This window comes from Gambusia affinis, linkage group LG06 (assembly GCF_019740435.1).
Source record: "Gambusia affinis linkage group LG06, SWU_Gaff_1.0, whole genome shotgun sequence".
Lineage (NCBI taxonomy): Eukaryota > Metazoa > Chordata > Actinopteri > Cyprinodontiformes > Poeciliidae > Gambusia > Gambusia affinis.
Window position 1 is genome coordinate 21,201,112 of NC_057873.1, and position 24,588 is coordinate 21,225,699.

The window sequence follows — 24,588 nt, forward strand, 5'->3', positions numbered from 1 at the left end:
ATTTTAACTGTTTTCTTCACATAAATGACATTTAACCACTGGATCAAGACATTAATCCCTAAAACACAGTGAAAAATACAATATGTCCCAATAACTTATCCTAAGGCGAAAAGTAAGAAAAAGTGACAAGAGTTGGAAACTAAAAGAGAGGAGAAAAGCAACAGCAATGAACCTGTCATTTGTTATCCACTTTATGGACTCTTGAAGATAATTTTCAGCTGGTGGATTTGCCTTCCATTCGGACCCATTAAGAACTGGGCCAGATTGAACCGTTACAGTTTGCTTGCCAATTACATGTTCAAGCATCTTGAGGGCAAAAAAAAACATGCACAGCTTTCATTTATGGATTCTACTTCAGCTCTTAGTACGATTCGACTCCAGATCTTGCTGAATAAACTCCTCGACCATCCTCGATTTTAGACTTTTTACATGTATAGGCAGACAATAAGAGCGACTGGTGTTCCATCCAGGAAACAGCAGTCATCCACAGGATCATCTCATGGATGTTTCTTCTCCTCCTTTGTTGTATATTTTATAACTAATTTACAGTGAGAGTGGCTTTAAAATCAGGAACCTACAAGCTTGCAGTTGACACTGTTGTAGTCAGTTTGCAGTAGGAAGGGATTCAACATGGATCTGTTCTTGACTACTTTGTGAAGTGGTGTGATGAACATTGCCTGAAGCTGAATGCCAGAAAAACAAAGAACATCGTCATAAAGTTCAGGAAAACTACCCACCCTGCTGTACCAACAATAATCAATGAATCTCTAGTGGAAACTGTGGACAGTTACAGATACCCGGAGATAAACAAGGAGAATTCAACCTCGACCAGAACACCGCAGCAATTTGAAAGGAGGGCCTAGAAAGACTTTTATTTTCAGTGAAAGTTGAATCGTTTTAGCTTTGATAAAACACTCCCATTTTAATGTTGCAGATCTTTTATTGAGTCTGTTTCAACATTTGGTATTACCGCTTGGCATGGCAACGTGTCATTGAAAAACAAGAACAGTCTGTTCTGTCTTGTTAAAATGGCCAGCAAAGTAATTGCCGTTCGGCAGCGCCCCATGTCTGATATCTGGAACAGACAGATTGTGAAAAAGGTCAAAACAACCGTAACCAGCAGAGACCATCACTTTTAGAGGAATTTGTTCTCTTTCCCTCAGGTCGAAGGTACAGGTTGCCGTAAGGTGCAATCATCCTCCGCCAAGGTTGCCCTTTGTCAGCGATTTTGCTCGTAACCTTTATGGATGGAAGTCCTTTGTGCAGCCAAAGTGTTGATGGGATCTGATGAGGAGTTTACGTGGCCTTATGATCGGGTCTCTCCTTAGTGCAGATGATGTGGTTCTGTAGGCTTGATCAGATTGTGATCTCCAGCACAAGCGGACAGGATGCAGATTAACACCTCCAAATTCGAGACCATGGTTTTGAGCCGGAAAAAGGGAGAACTGGTAATTTCTATGCAGAACTTTACACCAGGTTTCAAAGATTATTGTTAAAAATAACTGTGTATAGTCTGTTTTTTCTTTCCCACCAGAAGCAATCTTGACTTTGTGTTTCTTTGCTTATCTGTGTTTTATTCCTGGAGCAAATCACCGATGAAGCTATTGCTGCCACTAACCATATGTAGGCTTATTATTAGAAAATGTGCGTCTCGCTTACTCTGTTTTGTTGATGGACAAAGCAATTGTCAGAGATTGCTGACATAAACTCTGTGAATTCTTCTTTTGAAGAGAAAGTACACCTGGCCCTGTGCTCTTGCGTTTATTTGTGCTTCTTTTCTTAGCCTGGAATATCAATGTTTTTCAATTCACCTCACTGTTCTGTCTCTTTACAGCTGCTTGAGCAGAAAGTACACCACTTCCCTTAACAAGCCAAGTTTTGTCTGAGGTTTCTTTCTCTAAAAGAGGGTGTTTCATTAAATATGCTTGCTACAGAGGAAAGATTGCAGCATCGTCAATGGGTTTATGAAATCAGCTGGTTTCCCTAAGACTGCTTCTTAACTATGCTATTAATTGATCAAGTAAATTTGTGTGACTAAATTTGGACCAAACTGGACTCCAGATAGCCAAATATAAATGGGACCTGACTGATTTGTCTGGAAATGGCATTCATTTTAAATGTCTGTTTTATAAATAAACTGAACTGCATCAAATCGGTGGTTTAGTATTCTGCCCAGTCACACTTGGAAACATTAACTGGAAAATTTAAGTCTCGAATCAGCTAAATGCTGATCTACTCAGGATGATAAACATAACGACACATGTGATTCAGAGGTACATGTCAAAGTGGTCACAAGAGATGTGATTTATAGTGTTTAATGCACTGCACACAACTTGACAAGGCCAAAGTCCGAAAATGAGATCTAATGGAAAAAACATGAAGAAAACCATAAATGAGTTAACATTGTGTATGTTTATAATCAGCAGTACATGAGGAAAAATGCATCAAAGCCACAGAGTTCCAAGTCTGAATCCCATATTTACAGTCAAGCAAATTTTGGCCAGAAGCAGAGGAAGCAATAACCCCAGTTCAGTTTCACGGCTCTTGTTCTCCCTTCCCTTTCTCCTTCTGATGGCAACACAAACATCCCACTTCTGGGGTGTGCAGCAAATTAAATTTACTGTAGTTAATAGAGTGAGCCTATGCTGCTAAATGTCAATTTCCTGACCAAGTCCTTCCCCTTGGAGAATGATTAGCTAATTTGAGGCTGGGAATAAATGGGCTAATGCAGGACACACACAGATAAACAGCCCCAGTTGGACTCCATTCCAAGCTCTTTCCCTGCTTTACATTTCATTGGCTTTATTATCTCCAGGGAAAATGGGTCCCCCTATGACCTAAACATATTTTCATTTCTAATAAAAGGCCCTTGCTGCTTGCCCCCACATGTAACCCACCCACATACACACGGCCCCTCGCAGCCTTCTACCTCCATTCGTTCCTCGTTTCATCGTCCAATCCATTATATCGGAGCTCTGCAATTGGCTGGGACCATTTTCCTGGTGAATTATCAATAGAGTAATTATGCGCCATGTTGGGAGCTGGGCTGAAGCTTATCGCCACTGACCCCCCACGGCGTGCAGGGATATGATCCCTCACCACGGCCCATTGGGGTAATTATGTGTCCGGGTGTGAAGCTGGATGGTGTGCTGCCTTTATCTGTATTCTATTTCTGTTTTCATTGAAAATTGGACATTAACGGCAGCCATGCGATACCACTAGTGTCAGATACAGTTGAGCGTCTCCACTGGAATCTGACCCCAGCCAAATCATTATTCATAGTACATCATTTGGCAGAAACAGACGAATCGTCCGAGAACCGTTCCTCTAACCTTATCTTGCCCCCCGCTCGATGCAGTGATGGACATTCACAGTTTTATTTTTACCCCAAACTGCCAACCCAGGAGAGGAAGACAATGGTAAGCTTAGCTTTAATTTATATGAATTCTGTAAAACATGGAGCTCATCTCATCAGTGATGATACCCAAAGGAGCTAGCATGCCCATTAAGCCAGTGTTCCACAGCAGTGATTGATGTCTATGTAACTTTAACCCATTTCCATCTAGGTAGTCTCATGGCAGCCTGACGAATGATTAGCTAAATAGCAGAAATGCACTTCCGATGTAAAATGATGTCCATCTTGTTTTCCTGAATGAAAATGGCAGCGTATGCAACAAAAAAAACAAACACTTTTTATCTTACATCTTACTTTTTTTTTTACATTTGCATATCTAAAGAAGCAACTATAGGAGTGTCCTTAAGCAAAGGTGTTCATTTTACCAATAGCTTCAGCTTTGTTAAAGTTTATGTTTCCTTCAACAGGTACTAGAACACGAGTGCTAAAGTAAACGGTTGTCATGGAGACTTGATGATCCAGTGCTGCAATTTTCTAAAGGTTAGATTAGGTTATTTCAGGGATTTTTCCTTCCTTACCATGTTCCTCATTATGCGCAAGAGCAAAATAAACATTGTTTTCCTCAGTTCCAGTCATTTCAGACTTCTTGTATTTCAAATGGTTCAATAAGCTGTGTAATTTAACTAGCCTCCCAGCCATTTTGGTAGAGAAACACGCCCACAGCATCACAGACAACCCACCTTATTTAACCATGGGGTGCATTTCAACATACACTGGAACTGCTGAACACAAATTTAATTCATTTAAACAGGTCACCTGGATCTTGAAATCTTTATTTAAAACATAGGAAACAACAGGTTTCAATTCACCTGAAAAATGAACAGCACCCAAACTATCAGCCATACTCAGCATAACAGGCATTAATCCTACACAATAGAATTGACAGAAGCATCGTAAAAGGAAACATTAATAAAATTGAATGAGCACAGTTTCTGTGGGACATGCAACTGTTTGATATGATGAACAAGAATGAGAAGTGTTTTTTTTGTGTGTGTGTGGTTTGTTTTGTTTGAAAGGTAAAAAAAAACAAAAAACTCTTCAACAAGAAATGAATGTTCCCAGGGGTCTTAATGCGGCATCTGTATTCGGAAACATCTGTGTTTGTTCAGAAACACTCGTATTTACAAGCTACGCTGCATTTATCCATCATTTCCATCTTGATTTACCTCAGTCTTTGTCTTATTGAGTCAGTATAACAATACTGGGTCAAGTCTCAATAATGTTCAGTAAAAGGTGAAATTAAAACAGAAAAAAAAATAATCTGTTGGTATGTATGCGTTAACCTACATCGACATTAAACTGGGATTTTCCCTTGAAACTTTACTATTAATGACATGCCATACAGACTGAGGGAAAAAAGTGGCTCTTGGTAGGAACCTGCTCTACTTAGAAAGTGGGGTTAAGAATTAAGGACTATTAATGTCGTATGAAGGCAAGTCAATAAAAAGAAGGCTTTGAAATACATATGCCGTGGATGCTTCTGGAATGGAGAGGGGGAAAAAAAAAAATCAAGAACAGAATCAACTGGGAAGTCCCAACGTCAACAGTAAATATTAAGATCTAATTGTTGGACGATACAGTTTATTTCACCAGAGCAACACAGACTAATAAGTAATCAAGAAGTACCCACAAGCCACATGGAAACTACCGAAAAACTCGCCAGTCAACTTTCCAAGCAGCTGATTGAAAAGCAAATGAGTCTATTAAATCTAAGGCGATCCACGTTTGAAGAACTTCATTAATGTGCGATTCCCCGTCGAGTTATTTCCAGTGACGGAGGCTCGCAGCAGCTTCATGTTCAACTAAAAAGTGACTTTCCTTTTTCTTTCTTTTTTTTTTTTCTGCTGCCATTTCAACGTATCTAAAAGCACCTTGAGTGAGCAATGAGCACTTCCTGCTGCCAAAAAGACGTGGAAAACAGCTGTTCCCGCCTGACGCTGCCTGCTGAATGGAATGCAAATATGTTAACCATCCAGAATTTATTACTTTTGAGTGCTCTTCAAACGCAACGGCAGACACAAGTTTAATTTATGATATTCCTCTAATTATGAGAGCTGTTGAAATCATTTCCCAAGCTGCCTCCTCCCTCCGAGCAGCCACATTATCTGTTCCCCTGGTTCACAGAACACGCACACGCTCTGGCTCGGCTCCGTCATCCACCACGCACGGCTCTGCGAAAACATAAATATAACTCCGCACGCTAAATAACACGCCGGGAATCACTGGAAAGTAGCTGACTGTGAGCACAATTAACACAGCAAAAGATGGAGCATGAAAGATTCGGAGAAACATTTCTCTTTTTTTATTTTTTCTTACTCCCCTCTCTTCGTTTCCCCCTCTGCTTCATAAAAGCAGTGTTTAGATTTGTCATAATCTTCAGTTTGCTTTTAATTTAGCAGTCGTCAACACAAACGTCTGCGATGCCGTGAAGCAGAAATGAAACCCCATGCAGGCCACCCACTCGCTGTGTCCCACCAAGACACACTCACACGGTTAGATTCAGCCACAAGCCACAAGGTCAAGTCATTTAGCAGAGTTCAAAGGCCTTCAAAGGCACCTCAGATCTATATGAACCTACAACAGCCAGCCAACGATGAGGGAAAAGACGACATTCAGCAGCTAGATATGGACAACATCTGCATGCTTGCATATGTGGATGAGTAGGTGTGTTGTTAAATGTTGCATGTGTACAATGCTTAGCCACATACGACTAGCATCACTCCTCATCGCAATCCTAAACTTGGCCGTCCCCTGCGACCCCTGACCTCCGTGCAGCCGCAGCTCGACATGACACCCATTAGCAGCTGGAGTTATGGGGAAGGGTTTTCTGTGTGGCCCGGCTCAGCCATTCAGTCCAGACACGAGGTCAAGTGGAGGTCTCTTTCTCAACTAGGTGTTAACTTGCCAACTCTCTTACAGCCACTCACGCAACCATAACCCACTTTTTTTCTCCTTTCCTTCTCGTGAGCATTAGGTGTAGAAACAATTAGATACTCTGTGGTCGAGTTAGGAGAGAGCTGTTTTGGTTCTCAACACCTCCATCTGCAACTTAGTAGTGGGCCAGTATCTTGTGGCATCGTAACTTTAGTAAAAAAAAATACCAGTTTCACTGTGTTTAATTTGACTCAACTCAATTCAGTTTATTGTATTTATACAGCAAAGTTCACCACAATGCATTCTGGTACTTAGCATAGATGGATAAAATGTAGAGAGTCTCTAAACCACGACTGTAATTTCTGGATTTTCTCTAGTTTATAACATTTTTGTGCAAAATATCAACCTTGAAACTGCTTGAATGTTTGTCGGGTTATTTTACTCGTTAATTCCAGAAATTAGGGAGCAGGACAGTCCTTAAACTAGCTTCTAATTTTCAGAGTGTGGTGTCATCAGTCTATTCAATGTACTTTTGTTGGCATCGGCACTACATGAGATTAGCTCTGTTTCAAAATCTAAAACTAAATGTAGATACTTTGGTATCTGTTATTTTGTTTGTTATGTATTTTTTAAAGATAGTTTTAGAGCTTTTCTGGCAATTTAGTCTATTTTAAGGTCACTGGTCAAGTTCAACTTGAATGTAACGCAGACTGATGAGCAAACAGGCAGTTTGTGTGAAAACCAGGGATGCACTGATATGTAAATTTGGGCCAACATCGATATACAATATCAATACTGCTGTTAAAATGAAGCAATTCAACTTATTATTTATATATTTCACCACCATTTTTGACACTTTGAAATAAACGACAACACTACCGACTCCAACACTGCTACGGCTGAACTCGCCACAATCCTGTGTGCAACACTATCATTGCCTCATGACCAACCTGGTTCATTCTCCCTGCAGAAACAAACTGCAGCAAAAAGGAAATAAACATCATTTGTTAATATCGGGCCGATACAGAGAGCAAAACATTAAAAAATTACTAATATCGGCCGATCTTGATATTAGGGTTGATAGTGCATCCCTGGTGCATTCAGTCAGATGATTCAAAAATCTAAATCAAAACACCAGTGGGTAAAATGTTTACATGCTGACAAATCAGTGATAAAAGTATATATATATATATATATATATTTTTTTTTTTTTTAAATATAAACCCATTTTCTTTTAGACAACAGAAGTAGAAAAAAGTTTTGAAAAACTTTAATTTGTTAGACTTGTCCAGACCAGAAAACGATAAAAGCCAATTTCATACATATTAAGAATGTACTGGTGTGCTTCAATGAGATGCAAAGAAAACAGGTGAAGGACAATGGGAGGACTAAGCACTGAAAAGAAAGGATAGGGAAAAAAAAAAAAACCTTCCTGGCAGTAAAGAACAAAAAAAAAAAAAATAGAGTAAAAAAAGTGATTCTGGGATTATGGAGAAGACAGAGCAGACAGCCGTGCTTCACATCAAGCTGGCTCCAATTAGCAGGTGTGCTCTCAGACACTCACTGCCCCCCTGCTTCCTTCACTCTGGTCAGGGAAGATGTATTTTTCTGCCTTTTATACGCATATATTTATGAAGTGATAGGAGATCTAAGGGCCTTTAGCATAACAGCCTTTTACTGTTTAAATGTGGGGCTGCTCGGGCCCCGTGTGCTTAAGTGATTTAGGAACCTCACAACTCCGGTATAAGAAAAATCATAAACGCTGAGACAAACCATGTGGGCGGACTGTAAAAGGCATCGAGGAACAGAACGACAAAAAGCAGGCACACATTCCACTATTAAAAGGAAACTACACTTAATTAAACACCCAAGACACAAATGGAGTAGCGCCCCATAAAAAGCAAAAAAAGGAAAAAGAAAAGCGGCAATAATTTTGCCTCTTCGCTGGAATAACATCGAGTTGTCTTCTGACAGAACAGAGACTTCCCTCACAAAGAAGTTTCAGAAAAATCATTTTTGTTTCCCATATGCTGTCAAGGCTGAACAAGGAGGAGAGGAGGAAAACACACAAAGAAAAACCAACAAGTGAATAGCAAAGAAAAGGCTTCCATCCTTAGAGAGAAAAGCCCTCTCCTCTCCAATAAAGCTCTCGCTACACAGACTTTAGAGGGCAGATTTTAGCTTCTTTTCAAATTATGAAGGGGGAATTTCTGCAACGCAGACCTGTTTAACGAAAAGGATCTGACAACATACTGCCTTCGTCTGAGCAGACTCAACGCACCTCTACTAAAGACTAAAATTGTCCGGTGACTGGACTTGGGATGATTTAGAACTTGATCGGCTCTGATTTGAAACACTGAATGCACTGCACCCGAACAATATAGGGTCACATTGACAACACTTTTCTGTCTCGAGGTTGTTACTGAGTGAATAAAAAGAGTTTGCTACTTTTAGCATCAAGAAGTTTGAAAACAAAGTTTGGAAGCACTCTAGATCTATTAAGCTTTCAGGAAAGAAAATATTTTCTAAGGAGGCGTGTAGGCTCCTTCTTTCTGTTCCCCCTGTTAAGCAGGCAGTCAGACTCCAGCAGAAAATAGGAAGCTGAACATAGTAGATACCAAAGTTTTCTTCATGTTACTAACTGTACAGGGAGCACCCACAGCTGCTGTGTTCTTTGAGCCAACAAAAGATACAAATGAAAGTTAAAAATGTGAACTGTGTACTTGTTTTGTGGTTGTTTTAAAATAAGAGGAATTCTGTTTTTCTGCAGAGCTGTGAGACACAGCCTGCTCTCTTACACACAGTGTGACATCACCTCTGCATCTACTATAAATAATTAATGATCAAGAGCAACAGAAAAGCTCCTCCATAAGTAAAATTCAAAAATGTTTTTCCTCTCAAGTGTTACAAAGAAAACACCTTAAAGAAAAATGTAATGTTGTTCACACCTTTGTCCCTTAACCTGAAAGATTTCCAGTGATGCAGAGAGAGATGGGTCCATACGTTCTAGTTGTTTTTGAGAAAATTGTTGTTTTATTTTACTATGCAGTTACATTCAGACAGTGAAAAAAATTATCCAGACAATTGCCCAAAAAAAAAAAGTATTTTATTTTCGAGAATTATTTTAAATAATCAGAAACAAATCAGTACTAAAAACTCAAAGCTTTAAAAAAGTAAATCATGGCTCAGAAATTGCCTACATGTGTGTCTCTAAAGAGTAAAAATTTACTTGTTTCTTTATTTATGCCCAAATATTTTTTTGTACAAAGAAATTATTGCAGTTTTAATATTAAGCAAATCCTTAGACAGTATAAATAAATGGTTACATAACAAGTAGATTGTAGTTATTCTAATCCAAATGAGAAATGTCCATTTCATTTTGATATATGAAATCGAAAGGTGAATTAAAACAAAGAAGTTCACCAACAAATTTAATCTGTGTTAAAATCCAAAATCAAACCGGTTTGACAAAACTGTCCTCTCCATTTAAAATAAGCTCTTTTTTTTTAATGCTAATGCCAAAATTGTGGTTGAAATTTCTCAACCTCGGCACCGACTCTTTCTGCTGTTTGTACAACACAATACCCGGCCACAACTATCTCTGCTTGCTTCTCCTGTCCTCCGCTGAGCCAAACCCCGACTGGATAGACGGAGCAAAAAAGAAGGACAAACCTCAAATATAAAACCCTCATGAGCACACCGAGAAAGTGTTTCATTACTTTCAAACTGACTGTCAGGTTTTCTAGTCAAGACGCACATGATATTCATTTCAACTCTCCGCTATTGATTCTCCTTTTTTTTTTTTTTTTTCGTTTGCTTTCACAGCTATATTCCCAAATGTGAGAGTGAAACCACATGTTGGCGGGTGTGTTTGGGTCGTGCTTTGCTTGTCCAAAGTGAACTGACAAGTGCAGGCAGTGGTTTCATTAGCAGGCAATTTGCTCTCGAGTTGTTCAGAAGTGAGAGAAGGTGTGTCACAAAGTTTTGTTTTTTTTGGGTAACACGCACGGCTATGCTTAGAATAAGTTAAATTAAGTACTTGCGCACAGAACCTATACATACACCAGAGATCCAAACAGTAATATTTTTTTGCCAAATTATATAAAAATTTTATGCATCTTTAGTTTGAGATAAGTAGTATAACGGAACATAAAAACAAAATGTAAAATAGAACTGCTTCTACACGTGATCTGACACACACAATCCTTTGTTCACACACTTTTTAAAGGGTCAATTTACACCTACGTTGTTGAAATACATCCCGTTGTAAGAACATCTCTCATTCACATCTCTCATCTGCTGATCGAAGAGATTAATTAATGAGATTTTAGGGTTTTGTTTTTTCATTACTTTCTTTTAATTCAGAAACTGGAACACCTTCTCTCAGTATTTGGTAGAATTGCCTTTTTAAACTCTATGGCTTGGGGGAAACGTCCTTCCTCAAGATGTTGTTTCAGAATTTGTACATTGTTATTTCGTCACAATGCCAGCTTTTTATTAAGTTCACACGGCCCACCTGGAGCAAAACACCCAAACAGTATGATCACAGTTACAATTGTTCTGTTCTGCCGCTTTTATTTTGAAATATAGCAATATATTTCAAAATAAAAGCAGTGGACTTCTAATTTCACCAGACAACAGGACGTCTCAAATAATTAAGTCCTTTATCCCTGAGTGCTTTTGCAAACGGTAACCTGCATTTCCTTTGTTGCTTTTGGGGTGACGGCTTCTTCTTCTCTGGGAGGCCTTTCAGCTTATATCAACTTAAATGACTCACTTAAGTCTCTGAGTCTTTTGTTCCAGGGATTAATACACACAATTTGCAGCCGAACACTAACACCTTTGTCACAACCCAGTCTCCTTTCCAAACAGTATTATGTCTGAACAATCCTGAGGGTCTGTTGAACAGATGAACGTGGAACCTTCAAGGATTTGGACATTTTACCCAAGGATCAGTCAGACTTGTGGAGGTCAACAAGTCTTTCTCTGATATCCTTTCCCAATTTATTTTGACGCTTCCCTGCTGTCACACAAGAAAGTAGAATATCTGAGGTTTGCCACAATTTATCTCAAATGGTGAGAACTAAGCAAACAGAAGTTTTCAAATCCATGAAATTATCATCCAGGCATCCTCAAATTGTTTAAAGATTTAATAATCTTAGTGTATGTGAACTTTTAACTTTGAAGAAAAAAAATTCCTCATATTATTCTGGCGTTTAGCAAATAGAAATAACGGTGGTAATCCTAACAGACAAAATGTGGTAAAAGTCCAACAGTGAAAAAGGTTGTCTTTTCATGCAATGTGTAAAAGAATATCTGTTTCCTAATGTATGCATGTTAGAAAGTTAACACTTAAGTGTGTGCCAGGGTCCTCCGAGTGTCAGCATCCATATGGTTAGAGCCCTAGAGTGAGCAGCTGACTGAGGTTGGTCCATGCATGCACTCTCAGCTCCAGCCTCAGAGGACTGGCTCAGAACCTGGCCACCACAGCACATAAACATAGCCCACCGCCCCTTCTTTGTGCACATCTTTAAAAGTATAAGAGCCGTAAGCGCACGGCTGTGTTTATTTGTGCATAAATTAAGACCAGAGGAATTTCATTAAAAGACGGGAAAACGGGCAGAGATAAAATGAAAGTTTGGTAATTGAATACTTGTCCGGGTGACCTCGGAGTGAGCCGGACCACCGATGACCTGATGTCCCGCTGGGAGACTGACACCAGGGTCCAATGTGTTGGTCAGACTATAAGCGGCAGGCAACCAGTGGAGACACCCACACACACACACACACACACCCTCCCCTCCTCTTCACCCCATCCGTGTCACTGTCTGCCTCGCTCTCTCTCTCTCTCTCTCGCTCCCAACCTTCTCCGCCCTGTGCGTTATTAGACCCAGAGCTCTGCTGCCGCTCCCAACAGCTCAATGACAACACACAGGGCCTGCCAATTAGAAATAATTAGACAGTCATTTCAGTGGCAAGTCTTTTTAAGTGCATATATAACGATGCAATGATGCTTATTAGCCGGTCTGAGCCAGCGAGGACCAGGGCCTCAAACGCTTTGGTGCTGGAGAAAATAATTATGCCAGTGATCACAAAGCAAGCTGCACATCTCTGTACTTCACCTCCACGCGTTTCAAAAATCCACTTCATTAGCTCCCGTAATTAATCCTCCATTAATTGCAGGAAAAGCCCAGTTTACCTCCCTTCGTTTCTAATTATCATCTTATAAATAGTTATGGTTCTAATTAATGTGTTCATTAGGCAGGATATTTCTCTCAAAGCCTCGCTGGGAGCCAAAGGTCCGGCTCGGCTCTCTCTGAAGCCTAACCAGCCAGAAGGTGAGGCCATCCTGCCTGCATTTGCTTTTATTTTACTACATTCAACCTCCTAATTGGCATTTAAAACCCAATTTGGAAGAACTTCAAGAAGCTTAAATGGGAGCGAGAGACTGAGAGAAGGCTAGAAGGAGGCAGAGAGAGACGGAGATACATTTGGTGTTCATTTTCTTTCTGTTGATCTGGCCAGACGGATGGAGCTTTTCACTGTCACAAAGTAAACGCAAGAAGGGCGGACTGAATGTTATTAGTCTTTGGCATTCTGGAGGTTTCATTACCAAAACAGTGAAATCTGCCTTTCCACCAAAAAAAAGGTGGCATTACAGATTTCTACTAAATTTCAGTTATCAAAAGAACAGATTCTTTGTTTGGTGAACCGATGTAAATATATATGGGCACCATGTCTGGGACAGTTCAGTCACAAAGCTTTTAAAAATTGTATATTTGCATTATTTGAGATGCAATTAACTGGCCAATGTTTGAGCTTGACACATTTCAATTTAGACATTTTGTCTAAAATGTGGTGATTTTAGGCAAAATCACCACATTTATACTTATTGGTATCTGTGATGCCAACATTTGTAATCCTTTAGCTTGCAGGACATACCTTTGTCATTAGTCATTTTTTTAGCATATTGGGATCAGTAATAAGTAAAACTGGGTTGATATTAACAACCGATATTTATTTTTATCTTATTACTCTCAGTTTCTGAAGGGGGGCGTGAAAGCGATTGTTAAGGCCTATGTGTTTGGTCATGTCACAGTGATAGTGAAGTAATCAAGATTGTGGTGAGTTTAACTGAAGCAGTGGTGAAGGCTGGTCGTTTTTTCTCAAGGTGTCAGAAGTAAATGTTTGTCATCGGCCAAAAGAGTGATGTTATATCAGATATTAATATTGGCTCAAATGTTCATAATTATGCATCCCTATTTCACAAGGTTGGAACAGATAGAGAGAGCAATCTTTGAATTATCAAGATGGTCAAAAAACATTATACTGTTTTAAGTATAAAACATCTGAATCCGAGACGGCCACGAAAAGAGTTAATTTTGTATTTTGTGAACCAGTTCCTTTTTGATTTGGTTTATTTTCCTACTGACAGACCAAATCATGACTTCTTTTCGGTTTTATAGCAGAAATTGTTGCTGAAAATCATATTTCCAATGACTATTGATGCCACGAACCAGGCACAACCCCAAGGCATCACATATTTTCCTACTAATGAACACGAAGTGCATTTAGATAATCACTCCTGTTTCACTGTTGCAGAAAAGTTTCATCTTAGTCTGACCTGACCAAAGGCAAGGCACTTGTCTTTATTTAGCATCGTTATACAAGTCAATCTGAACTGTTCTATGAATGTAAAATGAAAGACAGAAAATAAATTTTTATGACTGCATATTAAATGTCGCATAGTAAAGGGTTCAGCAGGAACCAGTGTTTGCAATATAACAATTTTGTATGCAGTGAAGGAAGGAAGCACATCAGTCAGGCTGCCACTTTGTGACGCACTAACAGGTGTGCAATCGTTGCACTGGTGGAAAAAAAAAAAAAAAAAACACCTCATCAAACGTATTAGTATCCATTTTATTTGTGGGAAATTAAGGAATTTGTCATAAGAAATTTATGCAATCAATACAATCAACAACAAAAACTCAACCATCCGCTTGGCTCAGAGGATATGCACAGTTCGCCTGAGGATGCAGAAGCCTTTGGAATATGCTGAAATTGGTGCCGAAAGGTAAGAGCTTTACAAAAAATGAACACTCAAAAAAACAAAATATCTAACATTCCTTTTCTTTAGCAGGCAGCAACATAAGCTAACAACCAAATTGTTGTACTGCCTTGTTTTTCTGACAGAAATCTGTGTTTTAAATAATTCTTCAAACAGTGTTCACTACCAATAATTTAAAGATATTTCTTTTATTTAAGGACAGAGTTGATAACTAAGCTTTACTTTAAGATGACAATTCAAGACAGGATTATAACAAAAGAGGATGCAGAATAGGATGTGAAGCTAATCTTTGTTTGAGTCCATTTTATTTGATAACCTGCATGAGAGGAGCGGCTGATGACTGTTGTGAGGTGAACTTTCTGTTTGTGTGTCTGCATGCTACTCGGTGCAGACTCTACAGCTAGGTTGCTACCCGAGGGAGCGGGCCGGTGTGTTGTGAGCCTGCAGGATGCAGGAGTGTGATGGGAGGGGGGGGGGGCGGCTTGGCAGAATTGAGAAGAGAGCAGAGGGAGGGAGGAAGGGAGGGAGAGGGTTTCCTCTGGCGGTGGAGGGGAACACTGCTCGCGGCGAGAAGGGGATGAAAGAGGCTGTCTGTGTCAGTCACTTATTCCTCCCTTTGGTAAATAAAGGTTTCTGACAACAAAGCTGAGCAGCGCTTGACTGGCCTTTACAGCAGATAAATAAAAAAGACAACACAGAAAGAGAGCAAGACAGAGAGAGGGAGGAAAAGAGAGGCGCAACAACAAACGCGTTCAGATCTTACGACTGGAAGCATGTTGATTTTTATGGAGTAGAGAAGACGTAGCTGAACCAAACCAGGTCATCTTTCAGTTTAAATCAACCCTCTGCAGGTCCGGTAATAGGGGAAGAAGGAAGAAAGGCCAGAGTGTCATCTTGTGGAAAGGAGAGAAGAGAAGATGTTGAGAGGCCATGGGATAACAGACAGTTGGATAAAAAAAAAAAAAAAACCACCAAAGAAAAAAAAAATAACACAGCCAGAAGCTCGCTCTTAAATTCCAGTGTTGCAACACTCCAGCACACTTTAGCTCAATGGAAGATGAATATACACAGGTGAGAACACTATGACATAATGTGCACCCTAAAGAAGATTTAAGCTTTTCTACTATTCCTCTTGATTTCATTTTGCATCCATCAGCACTCTATTAAAGCTCATGGTTCTCCTGAAACAACAAAACCACATAGAATCCACTTGTCACATCTTTAAAACACACTCAGGGTTGTTTCCTGGTGAAGCCAGCAACACCCAACGCCGCCTGCTGCACTGCATTCACACACACTAATCTCTGTGAATAAAGATACAAGGGCCACAAAGGTACCAATATCTCTTTTCTTACTTGGAAGGACGACTGATGATCAAGGCCATAGAGGTCGCCTACAATAGGGTCCTTCCCCACCGGAGTTCAGCCTTCTCACACATCAACTAGCTGGCCGTCCTTTCCTCTCTCTCTTTCTCTCTGTAAGACCTTGTTGCACCACCCTTCGGTTCCTCACCACAGTCCTCCCCAATCCCAAGCAGCCCGGATGACCTTGTGAACTCTTCATGTCGGAGCAAGGCAGAAAAAGCTATCTAGCAGATGTACGACACCTCATCTCATACAGGGGGAAAATTGCTGTGTGAAATAAATACCAGGTCATCGCTCAACTGCATGTGCGTACACACTCACACACACACACGCTAAGAGCTTTACTTTGGCCACGTACAAGGGGCAGGGCTGATGTTGTCCAACAGTAAGTTCACAGTTGGTAGGAAAAGGGGCCTTTGTCTCGACCACAGTGTTACAAAGCATCACTGCTTTAAGATATTTGGTTAACTGAACCACAGTGTAATAGTTTTTATCTCTCTACTTTAACCAGGCCCCAGTTGTGAGTCTCACACACGGGTGTCTGATCCAGTTTCCTGGGTGGAGTGTTTAGTTTGCTGTCTCCCCAAAGGGAAACACCAATAATTAAAGGTTTCATTCTCCTTTAACTGAAGAGCGGTACTCCAGTGTTAGCAGGGCCAACACCTGACGCCAGCACTCTGACCTGCTAACTCAACACAGCCCTGAAATATTAATGAAGTAAATTGGCGTGTCAGCCCCTATGAAGTAAATGCTAACCTATGAGCACATGTGTGAATGTGAATACCTAACAAAGGACTATACGCTCGGCTTCTCCCCGACTGGTCAAGTTGCACCAGAGATTCCTACTCACTTTCTGTTAGCGCCATCAGGCTGCGGTAAAAAAACAACTGAAGAGATTGACTGACAGAGCCACACACATTTCACCCCTGCTGCGGTTGCCGTTAACAGTTGACAACTACGGCGCTCCGGCGTCCTCACCTAAAGAAGAGCCTGTGATCGGCTGTGATGAGAGGCCGTGTCGTCTTTGTTGCACCGATCAGTTCACTGTACGAGGCAGCTGCCATGTCCCCCAGCGGACTATTCACCGACACCCCCATATGAGCATGCATTCATGGAAATCTGCACACACGTGCATAGGCTCAATCACCCTTCCACAAGCGGGCCTATTACACACACACACCCACACACACATACTGCCTGATATGCCTGCTCACATCAAAGAGAATAAACATTAATGGCAAATAGGTAATCTGTTCCTCTTGTCTGTTTTACATTTCAGGGCAAGATTGACTGCCTCTGGGGGAACTAGCGCTTCTCTGATTGAGGGCAGGAATAAAAGGAGGAAGGGAGAGAAGAGAGGCAGGTAGCTCCAATAAATAGTAAACGCATGATGGAGCATTATTCTTATTTCATGGATCTTTTTATTTTTTATTGATAGGCGAGAGATCCAAAAGAGGGTAATAAGAATCCTCACTTCAACCCGCGCCGGCCAACCGCGGTTCTAATCTTTCCTCCTGGAATATTCTGTTGTGGACGTGATTATTCTCATTTCTTTTGAATAATATCCCTCTCGAGTCTATCTCTTGCTCCCTACAACGCTCGCTTTCCCAACTGAACCTGCACTTTTTCCATTCTCCCCTAACTTTTCATCTCCTTTCCTCTTTCCCCTCTCCTGTCACCATCTCCCAGACGCTCCTTCACATTCTGAAGGTGGAGCAGGTTGTGCTGCGCGGACAGGTACAGGGTGGCAGCCGGCGCCTTATATCTTGTCTAAGTATCAATCACGAGGTCCTGTCCACTCAATCCTCCTCTGATCCATCAGAGAGCTTCTCACACAGTCTCATCCACCCATGCACACACAAACGCACATAGCCCTGACAAATGGTGGTCATGGCACCAAAGCATTGTGCAACATCTATTAAACTTATTGGGTGTTGGATAGGCAGTGTGCAACGTAGATGTACAGGCTTGAAAATTGTAAAATGTCTCCTTATAAAATAACTCTATTAAGTACTGAAAGTCTGGATAAAGATTAAACAATTAAGAACAACTATGTACTAAGGAGTAGCCAGCTAATATGTAAACTTATCAGATTACTGCAGATTAGTGTCAGGGATTGTCATAGTATGATAATCCTGAGTAAAAATACCACAGGTTGACACACAAAATGTTATGACATTTAACAGATTCCAGGTATAGAAGCAAACAACAAAAAAACTAAATAGTAATTATAATCCAATAAATGTTTAAAGGAAAGAAAGACTACACTTAAATTTGCCACCATTCCACTTTCCTACAATTTAGACAACATTTAAATGAGACTCTAGAAAAACTGCTGGAGTTTAAGAATTAGTTTAGATAAATGACAATTTTGTGTTTTCCAAACAACCAATTCATGCAAAAAGACAGAACTTTATTTTGAGGGAGTAATCCTTTATTAGCTCTGACTAAATTAGTAATCAACGCTTCTGGAGAATTGATTCCCCTATTTAACAATTACCACAGCGACTGATAAGTTAATGGTTTGAAGTAGTAAGACTGTGCACAAAAGCATCTTACCAATCATATTTTGCTGTTTAAGCAATTTATTTTAAATACAATGTGCCATGAATAACAATACTACTTATGAGCATCACCAGTAAGTTCGGCTTACTACACTAGCAGGAAGAAATTATGTTAATTTTTGGCCGGCTACATCTGTGACAGAAACCAGGGATTGTTAGCTGATCGGCAAACAGCTTGCAGTGTTGTTGGTTAGAACATGCTAGCTTAGAACGTGGTCGCAATAGCTCTGGTCTGCATGGCATTAGAGCTACTAATTCGAACTGCTACTTTTTACTGAATCAATAGTTAGCATACCAGCCTCCTGCATTCAATCTTACATGGCTACTTTCTGATTAATTCAGATAATTATGACTTGACCAGTTGGGAGACCTCAAATTGAACTTTATTCATTAGACATTTAGTTTCCACTAAGTTTGGAAAAACAATAGTAGAAGATAGGGACATAATGCCAAAAGCACCCCAAGTTAAAATTGCAAATTTGGCACCTTTATCTCGACACACGCCTCACAAAATGAGGCACATCACAGGTGACACGTGTAATTAATGTTTCGTCAAAATGTTCTTAATTTCTTTACGTTTTAGATTCAGGTGAAACACATTCTTAGACACATCAACAGGTATGGCGAGATGGGAAACAGTGTGACAGCAGACAAAAACAGACAAAAACCACAAGCCTTCTAAACCTACAAACTGGAGACGCCATCACTCATCCGCATAAATTCATAATTAATGCTCTCGTTTTGCAGATCTCTAACTCCGCCTCAGCAGCACCCCGCCAGCACACTCTCTCACTAACGTCGGCCAGTCCACCTGCTCCTCGCTCACCATTAAGCCGATTACACAACGGAGCCCTCCTAATCACAGCGCAGCGTTTTGCAAACACCAACATTCACTGTAGTCCTAAATCTCCCCAAATCCCTTCCACCTTTCATCTCACAACACACCAGCGATGCTGCTTTGCACAGACGTTTCAATCGGAGGCAGTTCCGCCGAGTGACGGACTCACCGCCACAGAGAGTTGGGAGACACAGGCGCTTGAAACAAAACCACTCGTCCGAATCCCCTCAGCGGTTGCAGTTCGTCGCTTATTCTGTGGCTGGAGAGTGGAAGTGTGGTGTCTTTTCATGACACCATCAGCCACACGTGTCAAAGCATCTCTGTTGCATAATCCATTCATCCCAAAATCTCTGTAATGAAGATATTAAATCAGTTTTTCTCTTTGTGATTAAAATGATCTCTGCTCTCCCCCGCAGCCATACACAAGTAAACAAAGGGCCTTGCTCGCGCATATATTACAACAACCTTTCCCTCAATTGCGCATCTGTGCATGTTTTTGTGTGTTTCAGAGTAGTTGGTGTGTGTGAGGGATTTAAAAAAAAAAACAGAGCAGTTTACTGGTTCATTAGCAACAGATTAGTAATGCTAATGACATGGATCACCACACACAGAGATATTCTCTTTATGCGTCTGAAAGGGATGCGAGACTCGCTATTAATTATTACTTTATTTCATCGGGAAAGACCCATTGATTTTTAAGATCTCCTTTACAGGGATGACCTGAACAAAAACAGCACTAAAAGACATCGAACATAAAATTTCTGCAAAAAAAAAAAAATTTAACCCGAGTGATCACCACGACGTAAATAAAAAGAAAGATATCCAACAACATTTTGAACAACGTAATCAATCAAAACCAAGTACTTTTTCTAACTCAGCCCGAGTCCTTGGCAGCATCAATAGGGACAGATTTTGCCAACGTATACAGTCCTACACTTTTCTGGATAATGTGATATGTTAAAAGTAAAGGTGCACCGATTGCAGTTTTCTGGCCGATCGCCGATTACCATCTTTAAATAGCCTGAAATGCACATTCAGATTTTGGTAGATTCCATATATTTTTGTCTGAAATATTGTTATAATACACATTAGTTTAGCATAAATAATTGTGTCCGTTAGGGAACAAAAGTAGTGAAATACTAGAATAATAATGATCACTATTTGCATTTGTATGCTTCCTAATGTTGTAATTGCAGTAATGTCTATGTGCAGAGGTGTATTAGTGTATTAATATTAGCATATATGCTGCTGTTTCTCTTGTGTCTCTGCATCATCCACACTTGCCCATCTGCTCACACATAGCCAGGGCAACTGAGACTGCATGCACACAGAACTACATCCTGCTGACACATGAGGATCCATTTGCTCACATCTGAAAAGTTTGAAAATAAATATAAAATCATGTGTTTTTGTTACGGTCATGTTTCAAAAGGTAAACGCCCAAAAATAAAGCCTTTGAAGCCATCTCTCATCTTCCTGCCTTAAAAGGTTTAAAGCTAAAGCCCAGTCAAATGTCCTACCTTCTGTCCCGACTGCGGGATCTATGCGAGCGGTGGCTCCTTCCTCTGTCTCTGTCCGCACTTCGGCTCCTTCTCCTGCGAGACGAATTCTGGGAGGAACTGCTGCTGGAACGCCGTCTTCTCCTGAAGCGGACACACAACAACCTGAATCAATTTCATTCTACTTACTGCTTCCTGTTGAACTACAAAAACTGTGCAGAGGAGTCTTTTTTGCAATCCACAAGTTGTGGGCTAAATGCCAGTTCTTTCCACATTTTGGTCTGGCCTTAGGGAAGGTACATTCGTGAGTGAAGTTGGGAAAATGTTGTTTTAGTGTAAAGTGCTTTGAGGGGTCAGTATAACTAGAAAGATGCTGATGTTTTACATTTTTCCACAAATAAAAACCTGAAAAGTGAGACGTGCATGTGCATTGAGCCTCCTTTTCTTTGATATTCCTAAGTTGAGTCCGGTGCGTGCAAGTGTGGGAATGCTTCAGAGATCCACAGCTTAGATGGGAGGATCTGTCAGCAGGACAATTACTATCCCTACACTCCAAAAAGTTAGGCTTTGAAATAAGAGTGGCAAGAACAAAGCCTTTGCTGAAAGAGAACAAACACAAGCTCAAATCAAAGTTTGCCACAAGCCATGTAGGGGATACATGAACCTGAAAAATTGTGCTCCTGTTCAATGACCCCAAAATTGAACATTTTCACCCTATACGCAAAAACAATATGTTTTGGAGAACAACTGCTGCACGCCACCCAGAACACACCATGACCATGGAGCTATTATTATGTTGGGATGCTATTCTTCAGCAGGCATAGGGACGTTGGTCAAAGAAGAGAAGTTGGACGGAGCTAAATACACACAAGTGCATGAAGACAATTTTTGGCGTTTTTTTGTTTGTTTGTTTTTTTACTTTTACCAAATGTTTCAACCTGCAAAGACAACTCTTGTGTGTTTTGTTTTATTCACCAGTTTTCTGCAGCTCGTATGAAACTCTCCCCTTCCCTGAAAAACACAGGCTGCATTCCTTTTCAGCAGCTAATTCCAGAAGTAAGCAGCTCTGATAGCAACTTTGCATTAGTAAACACTCTCATCCATGGCTCAAGGCTGAAAAACCGTGCTGGCTGCACTACAGTTCCTCCTTAGGGGCCCTTTGGTGCTCTTTAATGCAGCTACAGCAGCGTGTGTAGTGCCTGTTTTCCCAAACACTGCTAACACCATGTTTCTATTGATATTGTGAAGTAGGAGGCATTGACGGGGGTGAATGTAAATGCAGAAACCTCCGTCCTGTACTCCACAAACAGTTTGTGCAATACTCATTATCCCAAGTCTCTCCTTTTGGTTCACCAAAGCAAAAAAATAAAAAATTAAAAAAAAAAAAATAACCAAAGCTTCCAAAGCGCATCCTAAAAAAAAACACACACACACTTACTCCTGTGGGACCTCAGCAAGATAGAAAAGAGGAGGAGAGGCTAGCAATACAAATAACACAGAGGCTGAACTATCAAACCAAATTTGTACCACTTAAACCAGCGCAGCAAAGACCTATTAGTATTCTAAAGGCTTGATCCCGAGCGAAGCCTTATGAAATCACTTCCACAGCTGCTCCGCAAAAACCACTTCACACATCCCACAGAAGACACGCTTACACTGGTGAGCAGAGGTTTCCTTGGAAGGTGGTGTTTGCTCACACATTTTCACCAACGCCTGGGCAGACATAATGTCACAGAAAACAATAGCCTGAACAAATTTCAGGGGAAATTTTTTTTATTTTTTTATTTATTAAATCATAGAAAACTCTTAGATGGCAGCTAGCAAGGAACAAATCAGCTCCCATCTCTCTTATTCATTCACAAACACTTTTCACCATCTTGTTCCTTATTCACACAGACACATACACAGTAACGGTTACAATCACTCTCCTTACATATACATGTTAATTATGTGGTCATGATGTCACCCACCCAGAACATAAGCCTTCTTCTGTTTTACCACAAGTGAGGTCACTGTTCGTGGCTTGCGTGTGTGTGTACTCTTTTAAAGTCTATTTAAAGGAACTTGTTTCGACAGACACACAGAAACAAATTCAAGGTCTTGGTTAATTGATCAAAACGTGCAGCTAATAGATGAGGGACTGTGGTCCCATGGTTTGCACCGTCCACCCAGACCCACTTTGTGCAGGCGCACAAGTACTTTCCATCAGCGGTAATGGACCTTGACCAGGTCTCATAAATAATTACCATCAACTGGCCTTGTCAGAACAACCAAGGCAGTCGCATGTGGGTCAGAGGATGGATGGAGGGATTGACGGATGGATGGATTTGTTAGTGTGTAGACAGATGAGAAAAACTATATGATACAAAATGCTAACTCCACAATTGTTTGAAGAAAATCAATGACACCCATTAACTAATTATTAATTAAATAATTAATAATTATTGTAGCAACATGAATACAAACACAAATTTACAATCCCAAAGTTTTTTGTTTGTTTTTTTAAGCTTTATTTTACAAGAATAAAAAAAAACTCATTGCGATTTAAAAACTTGCCTTCCAAGGGAGTCTTGAACCAGAGGCAGCAACAAGAACACAAAAAGTCAAGTTTCACATATTAATTCCTTCATCCTGTAAGGAGTTTTATACAAACATCAGTTAGCGAAAGTATTTGTTTAAGCAAAAACTATAATGCAGAGTACTTCAGTCAAGGTACTGGATAATCATTGAGTTATTTTTTAAAGTAAAAGTTTGAAATTGGCACGAGAAACCGGGAAAACCTCTTAAAACCCGCGCTTGATTTGTGAATCATATAATTTTCTTGTTTATAACAAATTGTTAGACAACACCAGTAATGTTGAACCCATATAAAGACTATAGAAGGTGGATTTATAGCACGGAGAGTCATGCTTAGCACTCGTTCTTCATGATGTGATAGGCTGAATTGAGACAATGAAGACTTAAGTTGCTTAAAGTGATGCATACGTATTAGACAGGAAGGTCGCATTAATGAAAATAAGAATGAAACCGCATACAGTTCAGCAGAACTGAAGACAGAACTCATTGCTGAACTTTGTAGTTCCGCAGACCACCACTGTTGATAATAGGACACGACAAAATAGATACGTCACATATAAAAATAAATGTGACAAAAATTTAGAAAATGCATTAAGAATCAAGAGCTAAAAATACTGAGCATACAAGTCTAGAAATTAGGCTTATTCCAACAAAATTTAAATTGACTTTTACTTTATTTACGTTGTCCGTCTTTATGATTATCTACATTTTTGCTACATAAATGTAAGAGGTGGAATTTTTCTATATTGATTAATGTAATAATGAGGAACAACATCAAATAACATAAAGTACATTTCAGAATTTTGCTGACCCTGAGTTGCTGATCATTAGATGTAGCTGATCAAGGAAACATCTGTTATATAAATATGTGAGTTTGTCTTATGTTCAAGGTGAAGTGGTCCTCAATAGTCAAACCTGTGTATGGTTTTGAGATGTATTAATTGAAACTGAACTGGGATATCTTAAAAATAAGAAGGTGTGCGCAGGATTATGTCAGTGTGTACTAGAGGATCATTAATCGTACTAATCCAAACTTGAGGTGATATTTTCATTGTATGGCTATATTTGATGAATTACATTTCTTCATTAACTTACTTCAAAGATAAAAGAGACTGCGCAACTTTATGTCAAGCTAAGTAAATATGTGTCATTACAACTGTCTCAGCATTATGGGTGTATTTAGGTGAAAATAATAGAATTGCATGCTAGTCTACATGGACAGAGGGTAATGGCCAAAAAAATCATTTTAGCTTCTAGAAAGGCAAACATCTTTAGCCATTTGCTGTTCTCACGGGAAACCAGCTTTTAAGCTTCAAACCATTTTACGAATGAATGAATGAATGAATGAATGTGCCTCTGCAACAGAGACTAATAAAACCAAAACTTAGA

The 24,588-nt window shown here is 40.0% G+C and overlaps 1 protein-coding gene across 1 annotated transcript in view; it reads right to left on the reverse strand.

The window, feature by feature from the left end:
* rsrc1 (arginine/serine-rich coiled-coil 1) overlaps window positions 1–24,588 on the reverse strand; it is a 146,227-nt gene that overhangs the window by 120,785 nt on the left and 854 nt on the right. Inside the window, exon 3 of the mRNA XM_044120621.1 lies at window positions 20,644–20,766. Coding sequence (XP_043976556.1) covers window positions 20,644–20,766 — 123 coding nt within the window. The remainder of the gene's footprint in view (window positions 1–20,643; window positions 20,767–24,588) is intronic.